Raw genomic sequence first — 16,547 nt, 5'->3', positions numbered from 1 at the left:
CCGGAAACCGCGGCCGCGACCCCTGTGACGTCACGCGCTTCGACCCTGAGCGCGGCAAAGCAGGAAATACCATCGGCCTGGTCGCAGGGCCTAGTACCTCCGGGCGCCGCAATACCAACAGCGCCCCCTACCTCCGCGGAGCCACCGGCCTGGTCGCAGGGCCGAGTAACCCAGGGCGCCGCCGTTCTTACGGTGCCCTTTGCCTTTAGGGTGCCCCAAGCCTGGTCGCAAGGCCTGGTCGACCCGGGCGCCGCTACCATCAACGCGCCCTCAACATCTAGAGTGCCGCACCTGGGTGAAGACCTGTTCGCCCAGCATACGTGCCCGGATGGGCAGCCCTTTGTATGGCCCCAGGAGTATATTCAGCTGGAACTCCAGAGAGCAAGGCCCATGTGCGAACCCCTGATTCCGGCTCCGAAGCCCGTAAAGAGGACCTCGCCCCCGCTGGAGGAGGCACAGTTTGAGTGGGACCCCACCGGAGAAGACCTCATGGGGTTCACTCAGGAGACTCGGGCGGCCGCAGCGGAGCGTGCAGAGTGCTGCCGGCAGCAGCTCGAGGTCTTCGAGAGGGAGCGGAGAGAGAGGCGGGTCCGGGAACAGCAAATGCAGATAAGGAGCGCGGAGCAGAAGAGCCGGACCAGGAGGAAACCCCGTGCAGCTCATGGTCCCCCTTCCACCGGGACTGTGATTAAATTCAATATGCAGCACGGATGGGGCTTCATAAGAGACCATCAGACCCCCGGCGACGTCTTTGTAACCCGCAGAGACGTAGAAAGCCATCTGCCGGAGGGACACAGAGGTCGTGACCTGTACGTAGGGGACGAGGTCACCTTCACCCGGCACAAGTGTGCCAAAGGACCCTACGCCCTCCATGTGCATCGCCTGACGGAGGAGGAGCTGCGGTGTGAGGAGGAGCAAGAGGACCCGGACGAGTCTGAAGAATCTAAAGAAGGAGCAGGAGGACGCCGTCGTTGAAGTACGGTAGAGAGAGACTGTACATAGTTACCCGTCAGGGTATAAGAACTGTTCTAGTTAAAATATAGTCCCCGTTGGGACCAGCAAATTGAACTGAAACCCGTGTGTCCCTATTCCCACTGACCGAGGACTGAGAGCGGTCAATCCTCCCTAATACCTGGCCGAGGACTGAGAGCGGCCATAATTCCCTTGTATATAGTTGCGCTTCCTAAAGCGCCCCCTACCAGTTTTATAGGAAACTGTTTTCTTCCAAGAGAGACTGTCGCACTTTACCCGGTCACAAGTTGCACCGTGGCCGGAGGAACAAGAATGTTTCTAATGAGGAGTTTTATATGAAAAGTTTTATGATATATATATATTGTTTTATATGTTTATGATGTTTATGAAAAAAAAAAAAAAAGTATGTTTTTGGATGTTTTGTTATTTTACAGCCCGAGGACGTGCTGTGATTTACCAGGGGGGAATGTAGCACCCTGAGGATTCGGCTGCTACAGGGGTATTGCACCTCAACCCAGAGGTGTGATATTCCACTCCCGGGTAAGGATGGAGTGTGGAACTGAGCTCAGTTAGCTGCATGCACTACACACATCCCATTTCCGAGGAACAGACCGATGGTACTCCCACTAGAGAAATGTGCAGGTACGACAGTGTCTGTTCCTGGCTGGAGTGGGAGGGGGGTGGAACATCCCAGTAGTGTAGGGGCAGATAGGGGGAGCAGTCTGGGTAATGCTAGGAGCTCATTGGGTGCTGGTCACCTGAGCTCACACATAGAGGGAGTATATAAGGTGGGCACCATCTTAGGACAGGGTCTTTTGTAGAGTGAGTCAGTCTGTCAGAGTTTAGTCAGAGGAGCAGAGCAGAGAAGCTCAGCCAGAAGGGCTGACAGGGAGTTGTGGTTCCGGCTGGACCCAGCTCCAAGGCCAAGTCTGAGAGAGAGAGAGGAGTCAGAAGGACCCAGAGAGAAGAAGAAGGAACCCCAAGACCCCAGAATACAAACAACAGGGTGAAGGGTTGGCACCTAGGGTACCGGATCCCAAGCTGGCAGAGAGAAAAGCACACCTTAGCCAGAGACCGGAGGTCGTGGGCAGGATCTGCCACGACCCTCACCAAATCCACCAGGAAGGCAGACCAAGTATAGGGTCAGGGAACCCAGAGGAGGTGTACCCACCAAGAGACCCGAGGGAGCCGGACATAGGTGGATCCCTGGTGAGAACGGCCAGAAGAGAGGGAAAGTCAGACAGGAGCTCAGGACCACGCTCCAGAACTGCCTGGGGGTTAACCGAGTCCAGGACCTGGTGGACGCAGCACGACTCGGGTGGTCGCTTCAGGCCAGAGTGACCATAAGAACACCCGTAAGTAAAAACCCCTGAACTGCACAGCCCGACTCTGAGTCTTCTTGCTGATTCATCCTGCACCTTCACAACCACCATCCTCTACATCTGACCCCCTGAGGCTATACCCCTCCCGTTGGGGGTTATACTACCAAAGCTGCACACATACCAACAGCCTCAGCGGACCTTGCTGCAGCGGCGGCCTTTTGACCGCAAATCAACGGGTGGCGTAGTCGACACAAAGAACTCTAATAACATCTGTAGGACTGCCAAACACTGAGTTTGACACCCTGGGCACGGACCGGGTCACAGCCACTCGGAGACTACAACCCCCATCTGATCCGGCTCCGGGTATCCCTAACAACATGGCCCAGGGGGCGCGTCATATATGTGTGTATTAGGGCAGGGCGTGTGTTTGTGTGGATTAAGGCAGGGTGTTGTCATGTTATGGCACAGGGTGTTTTTGTTAGGGCAGAGTCTGTATGTGTTAGGGCTGGGTTTGTATATGTGTGTGTTAGGGCTTGGTGTGTGGATGTGTGTTTGTGCATTTGTTAGGGCAGCTTGTTTGTGTATTAGGGAAAGGTTGTGTGTGTCAGGGCAGGATATATGTGTGTTAGGGCAGAGTATGTATTTGTGTGTTTTAGAGCAGAGTTGTGTGTGTTAGTGTTAGAGCAGGGTGTGTGTGTTTGTGTGTTAGGACAGGATATGTGTTTGTTAGTGCAGGGTGTGTGTATGCAGGTGGGTATGTGTTATTGCAGGGTGTGTGTGTGTGTGTTAGGGTAGTGTATGTGTGTGTTAGGGCAGGGTATGTGTGTTTGTGTGTGTGTTAGGGTAGGGTGTGTGTGTGTTAGGGTAGGGTTCATGTGTGTGTTAGGCCAGGGTTCATGTGTGTCTATGCTTGTGTTAGGGCAGAGTGTGTGTTTATTAGTGCAGGGGGTGTGTGTTTGTGTGTGTGTTAGGGTAGGGTATGTGTGTTATGGCAGGGTTTGGGCGTGTGTTAGGGCAGGGTTTGTGTGTGTCTGTATTTGTGTGTTAGGGCAGAATGTGTGTGATGGTGTGTGTTAGTGCAGGGTGTGTGTGATGGTGTGTGTTAGTGCAGGGAGTGTGTGACGGTGTGTGTTAGTGCAGGGTGTGTGTGATGGTGTGTGTTAGTGCAGGGAGTGTGTGATGGTGTGTGTTAGTGCAGGGGGTGTGTGATGGTGTGTGTTAGTGCAGGGAGTGTGTGACGGTGTGTGTTAGTGCAGGGTGTGTGTGATGGTGTGTGTTAGTGCAGGGGGTGTGTGACGGTGTGTGTTAGTGCAGAGTGTGTGTGATGGTGTGTGTTAGTGCAGGGTGTGTGTGATGGTGTGTGTTAGTGCAGGGTGTGTGTGTGTGTTTGTGTGTTAGGGTATTTGGCTTTGAGCTTCTATCCTCATGAATTACATTTAACTGGGTTCAATAGAGAGTTAGTCAATCTTTTATTTTGTCGGGTCTCCACACGTCATCCCCATTTGTGGAATGAAATAAATATTGATACGGTCTGGATGTATTCAATTTGTCCTGATCATTGGCTCGCAGTCATTCTGACAGGAGTCTGTGTGAAACAGAGACTAGGATGTAATTTTTATTGTCAACATGATGTACAGTAGAGCTCAGCCAAACCTAGAGTATTGCATCTACAGTACAAGTAGGCTTCGAGGAATAGTAATGTACATACTTCAACAAACATAGTATCTGCAATTCCTTACATGTTCTGAACATCTCACCAATCCCATAGTGAAGCTATTTTATCTTGTTATTGCATATAAAGAGTCAATTGAATTACCTAGAATATGTATCCAAGGCTACATTGGAGACATAGAACATGACAGCAGGTGCAGGTACTAAAACTCCTTGAAGAAGTAACCTTATACATAACTTATATTTTACACTTGCCTAAATTGCTGCTGTTTTATTATAATATGCTATTAATGTATAGAGTGTCACAGTTCTAAAAAATGTAATATTCCAATTTAATACATCTTTAAAAGGGTTTTCTCTTAGGAGTGATTGCATATCACTAGCATATGTTATCACTGCCTGATGGATAGGGGTCTGACTATGAGGTCCTCCGCTAATACTCAGAATGAAGAAGCTGTAATACTAGCTCTACAATATTTCCCTGCACAGCAGCACTCTAGTCCACCTACTTTGCAGATAAGTGCAAAACACATGTAAAATATGAACAGGACCTCCGCTCAATTCTCAGATATTGGGCTCCAAATGTCAAACCTTCAGTCATCATAATGGTTTTGCACACCCTGCAGTACCACTTAGGCCCCCTTCACATGTCTTGATGATTCCGGTACTGGAAAAACCAGTACTGGTGAGATCCGTGGTCCATGTCCGTGTGACATCCATATGACATCTGTGTGACATCCGTGTGTGTGCTGTCCCTGTCCTGTCCATGTGCTGTCAGTGTGCTTTCAGTGTGACACATATGGAATGAAATGCAGCATAGAAATTAAAGATGTTCAAAGATAGAGATAGATTGCGATGAGGAACATAATAGATAGAAATATGTCAGTGTGATATATAATTAGTGCTTATTTTTATGTACTTGTATTTATTGATTGGGGTTCCAATTCATTTTATAAACCAGATGAGGTAAAGCAGACAGCAGGGGGCTGGTGTTATTATTCTGGGAAGGGGCCAATATCCATAAAGTTTCCCAGCCTATTGCTATCAGCTCACAGCTGTCTGCATAGCCGTTACTGGTTATTACAAAGAAGGGACCCTAAAAAAATGAAGTGGGGTCTCACCAATTTTTAATAACAAGCAAAGGCTAAACAGACATCTGCAGGCTGATCATAATAGGCTGAGAAGGGGCCCCACCAGTTCTCAGCCATCCCAGAAATGACGCATCCATTGGATGCACCAGTTCTGGCGCTAAGTCTCGGCTCTTCCTGTTTGCCCTGGTGCGTTGGCAAGCGGGGTAATGGTTTTGGGGTTGATATCATCTTTGTAATGTCAGCTGGCATGAAGCCAAGAGGTTAGTGATGGAGAGGTGTCTATCAGACACCCCCATAACTAAACCCATAGTCCAAAGTAATAAACACACACACACAAAAAAAAAGTCCTTTAATGTAAAAATCACGCCGTGACCCCCTTTTACAAATTTATTACCATACAGACAAAAAATAATCCAAAGTGGCCAACCGTAAAATTCATTCCAATGGTTCAACAAACAAGCAGAATATTTCATTTATACCAGCAAAAAAATAATCTTGCAGCACATCGCCCCATGTAAACAGACACAACACAGTATGGGAACAGGATACTTGTATTAGTGATTGCTCTGTCCCCGTTATTGTTTTTCCTCCTATTGTAAATTGTTTTTCCTCCTGGTAAATGAGCACCAAATGTCTTATATACAATTTGTGCTTGTTTAAAGGTGTGAAATCTGCCTGTGGAAATGTATGATTAGACTAGACAATCTTAAAATGCACCAAATTTATCGAAGTGGTGAATAACGTACAAAAAATGGGGTGCATTGATGGACTGCCTAATCTAAGTTTACACCACCCAAATTGGAACACTAATTTTTCTGCAGTTTTTGGTATAAAATGTTTAATTTAGGCCACACTAGTGAGGCGACACCACCTGTCAGACAATCTACAGAAAACATCTAAAACACTTAAGAAATATGGTGTGAGTCATAAAAGACATTTTTTTTGGTGCAAAATGGCCCAGTATTTTGGTGTATTTAGCCTTAAGGGGTATCCATTACTCGGGAACCCCTTCTTAAATACTGTATTCTCTGGTATAAAATAACAGACAATCAACTCCCACACCAATGCCATTTAGCAATGTCGCATCCGATTCTTCAAGGTGAACGCTGCAGCCAATCAGTGGTCACTAATTCACAAACCCAAGGGAACTGTTAACAAAGCAGCCTATTTGCAGCCGCTGATTAGCTGCAGCACTCACATTGCATAATGCAGCTCCACCATTCCTTAAATGGCGCCAGTATAGGAGATGAGTATTTGGTATTTTTATTTTACACTAGGGAAAACATCATTTAAGAAGGGGTTTTCCAAGTAGTGGACAATTCTTTTAACAAATCTCCCCCTCTATGTTCCTATAAAGTTTTTTTTCCAAAGGGGTATATAAAGTAAATAGATCCTTTGGGTCCTTTGGGTGGAAGTCTTTTATTCCGGTCAGTAATTCAATCACCCATCTATCACTTTTGTACCCCTTACAGGTAGCCTAGTTCAGGTTATGGGGTGCTTATCGGTGAGGGGTAAAATCCCTACATATTGCCCACTTAACATATTTCATTCAGTCGACAAAGCAGCCGGTACAAATGCATTCTGTATGGCATACATGTTTAAACGTGAGCATCTGGTCTTCTTTGACGAAAAATAAATTTGAATAAAATATATGTATATTTTTTTTTACATCCATTTAAACTTTACTCAATAAAAGTAACAGTAGATACAAGAACTGCATGTTTCTTCATATACATTTACATGATTTTAATTATAAACTTCTATTGATGCTATACCCTGACCCAAACTAATTGATATCAAAGACAACATATATTTCTTTCTCTCATCAGGTCTCAGACTGCTCAACTGCTACCAGAACATATGAATGCAAATTCAGCACCACGGACAGGTCTTCCCGCTGTCTTATTTTGGACCAGGATGAAAAGAACATTGATGTCTCCGACTCTACAGTGAGACAAGCATCGTGTGGCCCGGTTCTAATCAGGCTTAAAAGGAAGCAATCTGGATGATTCAATATAAAACTTCAACAGAGGCCCACACAGTTAAAGCTTGACAAGTCATACAAGTCGTACATGCTTTTCAGTGTACTAAGAGTTGAAAAGTGACCCATCTTGTTCCAAATGAGCCTATGCAGATTATATTCTCCTCATTCAACTATTTTTTTTAAGATTCCTGGCACATTTCCTTCAACGTCAAGGATCCTCGGTTTTAGAGCCTTCATTTCAATGACCAACATAGCTACAGATATGGCTACATTATAATTGTGGCACTATTATCATATGAATATAATACAATACTGTTAACAACCATCCACTGTATATAATAGGGTCTATATCCCCTAATATAATCCTGAATAGATTTGTATATGTCCACAGTTTTTCATAGATGGTAGCATTGACCGGCGTGTTGCATATCACCATATGAAACCATTATATATCCTACTAAATTCTATTTTGCATCGCGGTATATTCCGAAACAGCTGTGCCTACCATATTAATGCAATCTGGTTTTTCTGAGATATCTTAATTACCTCCAAGTATTGTACATACCAGCTGAGTGTCTTTTAATACCGCACAGCATATTCCAGCATTGTATTGTATAGAGGAACATTATATTAAAGAACAGCTGGGTTTAGCTGTTCAAAAGAGGAACTCAAGTCCATTACACTACAGCAAAAGACAGCTTGAAGTGCGAGTTTATTACAGTACCTGCATAAGTTCATTATCATTGGTGTATTGTAGTCGAGATCATACGTGCCTACTGGGCGCAAATGCACAATGAAGATCTCTGCTGTGCCACAGAAAATCAAAGGTATCCGAAGCCAGCATGGTATTTTTGGATGAGAATACAGTGTGTTTGCACCTTCGTATAAGCCTCGTCCAATCCATGCAGAACCCTAAACGATCTGATAAAGTATAAATCACCGCATTATAATCGAAGGCTACACCGACCCTACTCAAACTGTCCATTGCATTCCATGTAGGAGGTGCCTCCTAATCCACCCTGGGATATCGTTGACTTATTTTGGCAGCAGGTGGTTTCACGTACTTGGAAAATGTCTTGAGAGAATGTCTACAAACTAGTAAAAGAAGAATGAAGTTCTCGCGTGCCATTGCGAGTCCTTGCGTACCTATCCCCCCTGCGTGATGTGAGGCCCCAAGGATCCTGTGGACTTGGGATGGCTGCACAAGGCTTTGCCTGGACTGTGCTGCTGATTTTCTGCAGCTCGAAGCTCTTGGGAATGGTTTCTATGGAGACAGGATTGTCGTTAGAGGTGTCTGGACGGGTGAAGCGTGGCTGGGTGTGGAATCAGTTCTTTGTTGTGGAGGAATACACAGGGACAGAACCACTATATGTGGGGAAGGTAAGGAGATGTGTGACAGCCCTTCAAATGTAAGAGACTCAACGGGTGGGGGCTGCTTGTAAAGGGTAAACTCACAGAACAGTGCCTGAAGGAGAGAACATAAGGAGGACACAGTGTCTGAGGGTCCTCACAAGGGAAAAGTCAAAGCCTAGGGGAGAGCAAACGGAGACAAAAGCCTGAGGGGGACACGTGGGCGAATCAAACACTGAGAGATCATACTCACGAGATGAGGTTTGAGAGCAAACCTGAGACATGTTATACCGCAGGGTAATCACGCTGCTAGGAGTAATAGAGGTCTAGTCATGAAAGCACGGGAGAACATTCGCATCATCTATTCCATTTCAATTTCATGGATTTTTGTTGCCGTCTTTCCTCTTCATCAAAGTCTGGAAATTTACTTAGTGAATTTGCATTGCAATCAAGTGCACCTTTAAATCCTTTCTTCATTGAAGACACATTTCATATACAAATTCAATTTATACAAGTTTGTCTGCCAACCAGGTAATGTCTGATATTTGGGTCTCCAAGGCCAGGGCATTTGCTTGCAAACAATTTTCTATGGGATTCCAATTTTTTTTTTTTTTTTTCATGTTCTCAAGTTATTTTTGTACATCAATAGCAACAATGCAAAGTTATATTATAAGATATGAGTTTTCCCAATGCTGGAGTTGAAAAAAAAAAGTTTACTTGAGCATTTGTTTTAGGTCTAGCCAAGGACTTAGTGATTAAATTACTACTTTTTTTGCATAGATATTTTATGCAGAAGGATAGAGACAATATACATGAAAAGACAACATAATTGTGAATATTAAAATTGAATTAAAAGGAATCTATCAACAGTTTTTTTCCACCTAACCTGAGATCAGCATGATGTAGAGACAAAAAACAGAGAGACTGATTCCAGTGATGTGTCTCTTTCTTTGTTGTTTCCTGTACTTTTAAGAAAAATCACTGTTTTATCAGCAGGAGATTATCATCTGCTGACATGTAGTCCAACCACACCCCCTTCACTGATTGGCAGCTTTCTGCATATGCGCAGTGTACACAGAAAGCTGCCAATCAGTGGTGTGGGCAGGGTTATACAGAATTCAGCATTCAGAGAAATGGCATGTCTGCAGCAGATAAAACAGGGATTTTATCAAATCTGCAGCAAGGAACCTAGAAAGTCATACATCTCTGTAATCAGATGGGGCAGCAAAAACCTGGTGACAGATTCCCTTTAAGAGAGTTTTGCAAGATATTGTGGTGTCTAAGCTCTGATCTCAGGGACTGCAGCTGATAGAGAGCAAGAAGAGATGTTTTACTACTTGAAAAGAGAATATGGAAACAGACTTCCTCCCCCCAAAGATTATTTCCCAAGAACCCATTAAAAATTGCTATAGAAAATACATGTTTTATATTGCATATGACTCCTATGGTTTCAATTTACAAAATTGTACGATACATTTAAGAAAACATTATGGATTTTCTTTTTACAGAACCTATGATAGGTATGAGGTATCCATTATAAGTCATTTGATGGACTGATATTTCCACTACCCTAGTGACATATAATGGGCCTTCAGGTAGCTATTCATAGTACTATGTAGATCATTACAACATGCGCCACTATTCTGATTATTCAAAAGAAATGAAAAAGTGATGGAAAAGAACTAATGCAAGTGTGCACAGGGCATCAAAGTTGGTTCAAGTCATGAACATATGCCTTAGTTCTCCTGCTTACATTATCGAGGTCTTACTAGTTTATAGAAAAATGTTTGCCTGTAGCAGGAGATTTCTACTGGACCGATTAAGTCTGTGCACAAATGACACCAATTCTCTGACTATTCATCCGCTAGCTGTCTAATGAAATTTCAGTACCAAGAACCAGTCTCACTGTATTCTTAAGGGGAACCTGTCACCTTGTACATGCGGTCTTATTTGTGGACAACATGGTGTAGAAAAGGCGAAATTGAGCAGAATGATAAACAGGTTTTTTGGAAAAGATTCAGTATAAGACTGCGTGCCCACGATGCGTTTTTCATGCGTTTCCGCTGCGGAATTTCCGCAGCGGAAACGCATCAAAAACGCTTGGTAATCCGCACCACATGGTCCTCAATGGCATTCCGCAATGTCAATGCACATGCTGCGCATTTTTCCGCATTGTTTCTGCAGCGCTCATGTTCATTAATTTTGCGGAAGCGCAGCGGAAGCGCCGCCATTGACTTGCATTGAGACGCATAGAATCCGTGTCTGTACATTTGTACTCACGGATTATATGCAGTTCAATGTGCGGATGGTACCCAGTTCTGGAGGAGAGGAGACTCTCATCCAGACCTGGGTACCGTTGTACCTGTAAAAAAAAGAATAAAATAATAAATAAAGTTTATATTCACCTGTCCGGCGGCCCCTGCAGCGCTTATCTTCCAGCACCTGAGATGACGTCATGTGCCAGCAACCCGGAAGAAGCCAGGACGAGCGCGACAGCACACGCCGGGACATCGGGGGTGAGTATAGCTTTATTTTTTTATTTTTACGGTCACACTGTATAAATCCATGCCGTTTGCATGGATTTATACAGTGTGACCTAGTTGTCAAGCACTTTCCAAGTGATGCTATCGCCTGGAAAGTGCTTGTCAGTCCGCATGCGAAAACACATGCGTTAACGCATGTGGATACGCATGTGAATCCGCATGTATTCCGCATGTATTCTGCAGGAAAAACGCATGCACAATCTGCATGCGTTTTTTCTGCCAGGGAGATGCAGAAATGCTGCAGAAATTTTCTGCTTCATTTCTGCATCGTGGGCACATAGCCTTACTTGTATTTCCCTAATTAAAATCCCTGGTGTTTGTATGCATATGAGTTCAGTGGGTGGTCCTACTAGTGATTTACATGCACAATCATACAAGGATAACTGTCAGTCACTGAATAGGACCACCTACTGGACTCATGTACAGTACAGACCAAAAGTTTGGACACACCTTCTCATTTAAAGATTTTTCTGTATTTTCATGACTATGAAAATTGTACATTCACACTGAAGGCATCAAAACTATGAATTAACACATGTGGAATTATATACTTAACAAAAATGTGTGAAACAACTGAAAATATGTCTTATATTTAGGTTCTTCAAAGTAGCCACCTTTAGTTTTGATGACTGCTTTGCACACTCTTGGCATTCTCTTGATGAACTTCAAGAGGTAGTCGCCGGAAATGGTTTTCACTTCACAGGTGTGCCCTGTCAGGTTTAATAAGTGGGATTTCTTGCCTTATAAATGGGGTTGGGACCATCAGTTGTGTTGTGCAGAAGTCAGGTGGATACACAGCTGATAGTCCTACTGAATAGACTGTTAGAATTTGTATTATGGCAAGAAAAAAGCAGCTAAGTATAGAAAAACGAGTGGCCATCATTACTTTAAGAAATGAAGGTCAGTCAGTCTGAAAAATTGGGCAAACTTTGAAAGTGTCCCCAAGTGCAGTTGCAAAAACCATCAAGCGCTACAAAGAAACTGGCTCACATGAGGACCGCCCCAGGAAAGGAAGACCAAGAGTCTGCACAAAGTCTCCTCTTAACAGTTGTTGTAGAGATGTGTCTGCTGCTAGAACTCTGTGTGGCATTGACCTGGTCTCTAATCTGAGCTGCTGTTAACCTGCGATTTCTGAGGCTGGTGACTCGGATAAACTTATCCTCAGAAGCAGAGGTGACTCTTGGTCTTCCTTTCCTGGGGCGGTCCTCATGTGAGCCAGTTTCTTTGTAGCGCAAACAGCACCAGCAACAGCACATCAGCAGCGATCTCGCTACTTTTGACATGTAGCAGTGACCAGGCCCCTGCTGTGAGATCGCTGGTCATGTTGAAATGGCCTGGACCATTTTTTGATCATTGAGGTCCCGCTGGGTAGCATGCATCGGTGTGTTTGACACCTTACCAACGACCTCGTTGGCGACTCAGAACTGAGACACATAGGCGTGCATTTGCATTGTATCGTTATACAGGTCGCTACGGGTTGCCGTATCTTGCTGCGTCGTTGGGAAGATCTGACTGTTTGACATCTCACCAGTGACCACACAGCGATGCAGCAACGATCCCTGACAGGTCGTATCGTTGTCGGGATCGCTGTAGCGTCGCTAAGTGTGACGGTACCTTAAGGTAGCCATTAGTATCCATCTGACCTGATTTTTTCTTCTCAACCTTACTAAGTAATCATTGTAAAACCATGCACATAATTACTAACCTATGCATGGAGCTACAGGGTCGTTTGCTAAGTGCAGTACCATTGTCTAATGACTGTAGAAACTCATCTCCTTAGCTCTAGAGCACATTTCTTAAAGTAATGATGGCCACTCATTTTTCTATACTTAGCTGCTTTTTTCTTGCCATAATACAAATTCTAACAGTCTATTCAGTAGGACTATCAGCTGTGTATCCACCTGACTTCTGCACAACACAACTGATGGTCCCAACCCCATTTATAAGGCAAGAAATCCCACTTATTAAACCTGACAGGGCACACCTGTGAAGTGAAAACCATTTCCGGTGACTACCTTTTGAAGCTCATCAAGAGAATGCCAAGAGTGTGCAAAGCAGTCATCAAAGCAAAAGGTGGCTACTTTGAAGAACCAAGAATATAAGACATATTTTCAGTTGTTTCACACTTTTTTGTTAAGTATATAATTCCACATGTGTTAATTCATAGTTTTGATGCCTTCAGTGTGAATGTACAATTTTCATAGTCATGAAAATACAGAAAAATCTTTAAATGAGAAGGTGTGTCCAAACTTTTGGTCTGTATCGTATATAAACTCCAGGGATTTCAATGGACAAAATATAAGTTTTCCTGAAACTTTTCCCACAATAATGTATATCAATGTCATCAGATCAGTTACCATTTTCAACACGATAGGTTCCCATTAAGAGTAGAAAAGAAATGTCTCAAACACTACAAAAACATTAATCTCGAACAATATGTAACAGTACCCTTCGTTGAAAGTCAAACAGCAGGGAAATAGGGAAGGAGAGTCAGCTCACTTGGGTAATGAACACCTGAGGCTGCTACTGAGAAGCATCGCACGGAGACACCCTGGTCAGGGCTGAAGCAAGTCAAACGTCAGAGAAGAGATCATCCAGCGATGATAGGTGAGTATAAAAGTTGACGTTTATTCTCATAGATTAAAAGCAGAAAAGTGGAGAGTTTAACGGAACCTACGCTTTTTTTTGGTATGCCATGAATTAGGCAATACACCGAAATGTGTAGGTTCTGCTGAACTCTGTTGATTTGCCTGCATTTTCCTGCTTTTATTTTATAAGAATAAGCGTCAAGTTTTATACTCACCTATCATCGCTGGGTGATCTCTTCTCTGAAGTTCGTCTTGCTGGATGATCTATTCTCTGAAGTTTGACCTGCTGGATGATCTCTTCTCTGAAGTTCGTCTTGCTGGATGATCTCTTCTCTGAAGTTTGTCCTGCTGGATGATCTCTTCTCTGAAGTTCGTCTTGCTGGATGATCTCTTCTTTGAAGTATGTCCTGCTGGATGATCTCTTCTCTGAAGTTCATCTTGCTGGATGATCTCTTCCCTGAAGTTCGTCTTGCTGGATGATCTCTTCTCTGAAGTTTGTCCTGCTGGATGATCTCTTCTCTAAAGTTTATCCTGCTGGATGATCTCTTGTCTAAAGTTTGTCCTGCTGGATGATCTCTTCTCTGAAGTATGTCCTGCTGGATGATCTCTTCTCTGAAGTATGTCCTGCTGGATGATCTCTTCCCTGAAGTTCGTCTTGCTGGATGATCTCTTTTCTGAAATTCGTCTTGCTGGATGATCTCTTCTGAGTGCCCTTCTATGGATGCAGCTTCATTACAGTTACCTTTAGGTGCCCAAATAATACTATCAAATACTCCCCAATCTATAAAGTAGAAAATGTAGTTCAATCTCATGTATATGCCTTGCCATAAGTTTAGGTCATCAACTTTGTGATCAGGGCCATAAGCCTCAAGTGCCATTAGAACCTGTTGCCCTCCCTTCAGCAGCCATACGTGATGTACTGGATATGACCACAAGACCAGCCTTGCATGTAGCATAGCCTTAAATGGGCTAAAGAGAAGCAATGTGTGTTTTATACAATATAGGTCAAGCAACCTGAGATGTTGCTAATTTCTCCTTATTATATGCTAAAACCATACTTTTACTTTTATCCATAGTAGACTACGTTCAATGAGGCTAAAGCCCCCGTCACACTAAGTGAGATCGCTAGCGAGATCGCTGCTGAGTCACAAGTTTTGTGACGCAACAGCACCTCAGCAGCGATCTCTCTACGTTTGACATGTAGCAGCGACCAGGCCCCTGCTGTGAGATCGCTGGTCATGTTGAAATGGCCTGGACCATTTTTTGATCATTGAGGTCCCACTGGGTAGCATGCATCGGTGTGTTTGACACCTTACCAACGACCTCGTTGGCGACTCAGAACTGAGACACATAGGCGTGCATTTGCATTGTATCGTTATACAGGTCGCTACGGGTCGCCGTATCTTTCTGCGTCGTTGGGAAGATCTGACTGTTTGATATCTCGCCAGTGACCACACAGCGATGCAGCAACGATCCCTGACAGGTCGTATCGTCGGGATCGCTGTAGCGTCGCTAAGTGTAACGGTACCTTAAGGTAGCCATTAGTATCCATCTGGCCTGATTTTTTCTTCTCAACCTTACTAAGTAATCATTGTAAAACCATGCACATAATTACTAATCTATGCATGGAGCTACAGGGTCGTTTGCTAAGTGCAGTACCATTGTCTAATGACTGTAGAGACCCATCTCCTTAGCTCTAGAGCACAAAGGAGCATGTCAAGTCATGTCAAGTATCTCGCCTCCTCCATATTCCTCTTGGATTACCCAACCTTTTACTCAATAGAAAATTATTACTGGTACACTGGGCATGTCAACAAGATTTTTTCATTACATGGGTTGTCTCATTTTTATATATAAGCTCAGGTACAGCAAAAAATAAAAGTATGCATACTGCTAGTAATGTTTTATACCTGCCAATCCATTATTTTCATTTTTCTTGTTCCCCATTTACTCTATTTCACTTCTTTGTTGGGAGACGGCTAATAGCACCATATGACTGCTGTCAGAAAAAAACTGATAGGGCACCAGGGGTAGGTTATTGTAAGTATAAAATTAAAGGTTTAACAAATTCTGCTGCTAACAATAAATTCATCAATAGCTCACTGAGCAGCATCCTCCAGCTTCTCCTGCAGATGAATAGACTGTTTCAATGCAGAGTGGAGTGTGCATGCCCAGAGTATGCACTCAGCAATACTGGGGAGGGGTAGCACTGGAGGACTATATGTTTTCTGCACATGCTCCTCTTCCATTGCTCTGCACTGCGGATGTTCCAATAGCAATCTAGAAAGACCACCAATAGACTGTGAGTAATCATTTTTCTCGATAAGGAGGTATTTTCAATACAAGATTGCATTTGGACCTTTCACCAAATTTTTTTGTTTGTTTTAAATTTTGGTTCTCCCATGCAGAGATATTAGCGATCAAAGTATTTGGCACATAATGAGTTAACCTTTGCTAAGTCCAAGTGAGTGTTTTTAGTGGGGGTGTGTACTTCTTCTCCCTGTATGAGTTGCTATCTGATAACACCCACTTGGATTAGGTGCCAAATATTTGAATGCTAATATCTCCACAAAGGAGAGGGGAAATTAAAAGCATATAAAAGTTAGTTTATTCCATTTTAAAGTCACTATATTACAACGTGTCCAATACAACATGAAAAATTTGGTGGAAGGTAGTCTTTAATTCATTATAGGACATAAGGAACCATCCCCAATATAACGCCTATAAAGCGAATTCCCCTAGAAATTACTTATGAGAGAGTATAAGGAGTTAATGTAATTTATTACATTGGGCAGGATACCACATATGAATATGCCTATACCAGCTAGCATTTTGAAAAATGGGATTTTCAATGAATTATTCATTGTAAATGCACTAAAAATTGAAGCATATGCACTAAAATCCTTTATTCCCACAGTCATGATATGCTAAGCAGCACTCTTCTATTTATTCACATCATATAAATTGACATTCAGGCTCCTCACCTAAAATTAAGATCTTCTTCATAGGAAAGCTAGGAAAGGGAA

General features: G+C 43.5%; 1 protein-coding gene across 2 annotated transcripts in view; it reads left to right on the top strand.

The window, feature by feature from the left end:
* The window catches only part of CDH22 (cadherin 22), a 509,665-nt gene that overhangs the window by 224,499 nt on the left and 268,619 nt on the right, over window positions 1-16,547 (top strand). For both annotated transcript variants that reach the window (XM_073683912.1, XM_073683913.1), the window contains one exon: window positions 6,886-8,420. In XM_073683912.1, the coding sequence (XP_073540013.1) occupies window positions 8,235-8,420 (186 nt within the window). In that variant the 5' untranslated portion in view covers window positions 6,886-8,234. The remainder of the gene's footprint in view (window positions 1-6,885; window positions 8,421-16,547) is intronic.

Source organism: Phyllobates terribilis, unplaced genomic scaffold (assembly GCF_046119375.1).
Source record: "Phyllobates terribilis strain yellow unplaced genomic scaffold, ASM4611937v1 Scaffold_5__5_contigs__length_657084704, whole genome shotgun sequence".
Lineage (NCBI taxonomy): Eukaryota > Metazoa > Chordata > Amphibia > Anura > Dendrobatidae > Phyllobates > Phyllobates terribilis.
This window is presented reverse-complemented; position numbering and strand designations above follow the sequence as displayed.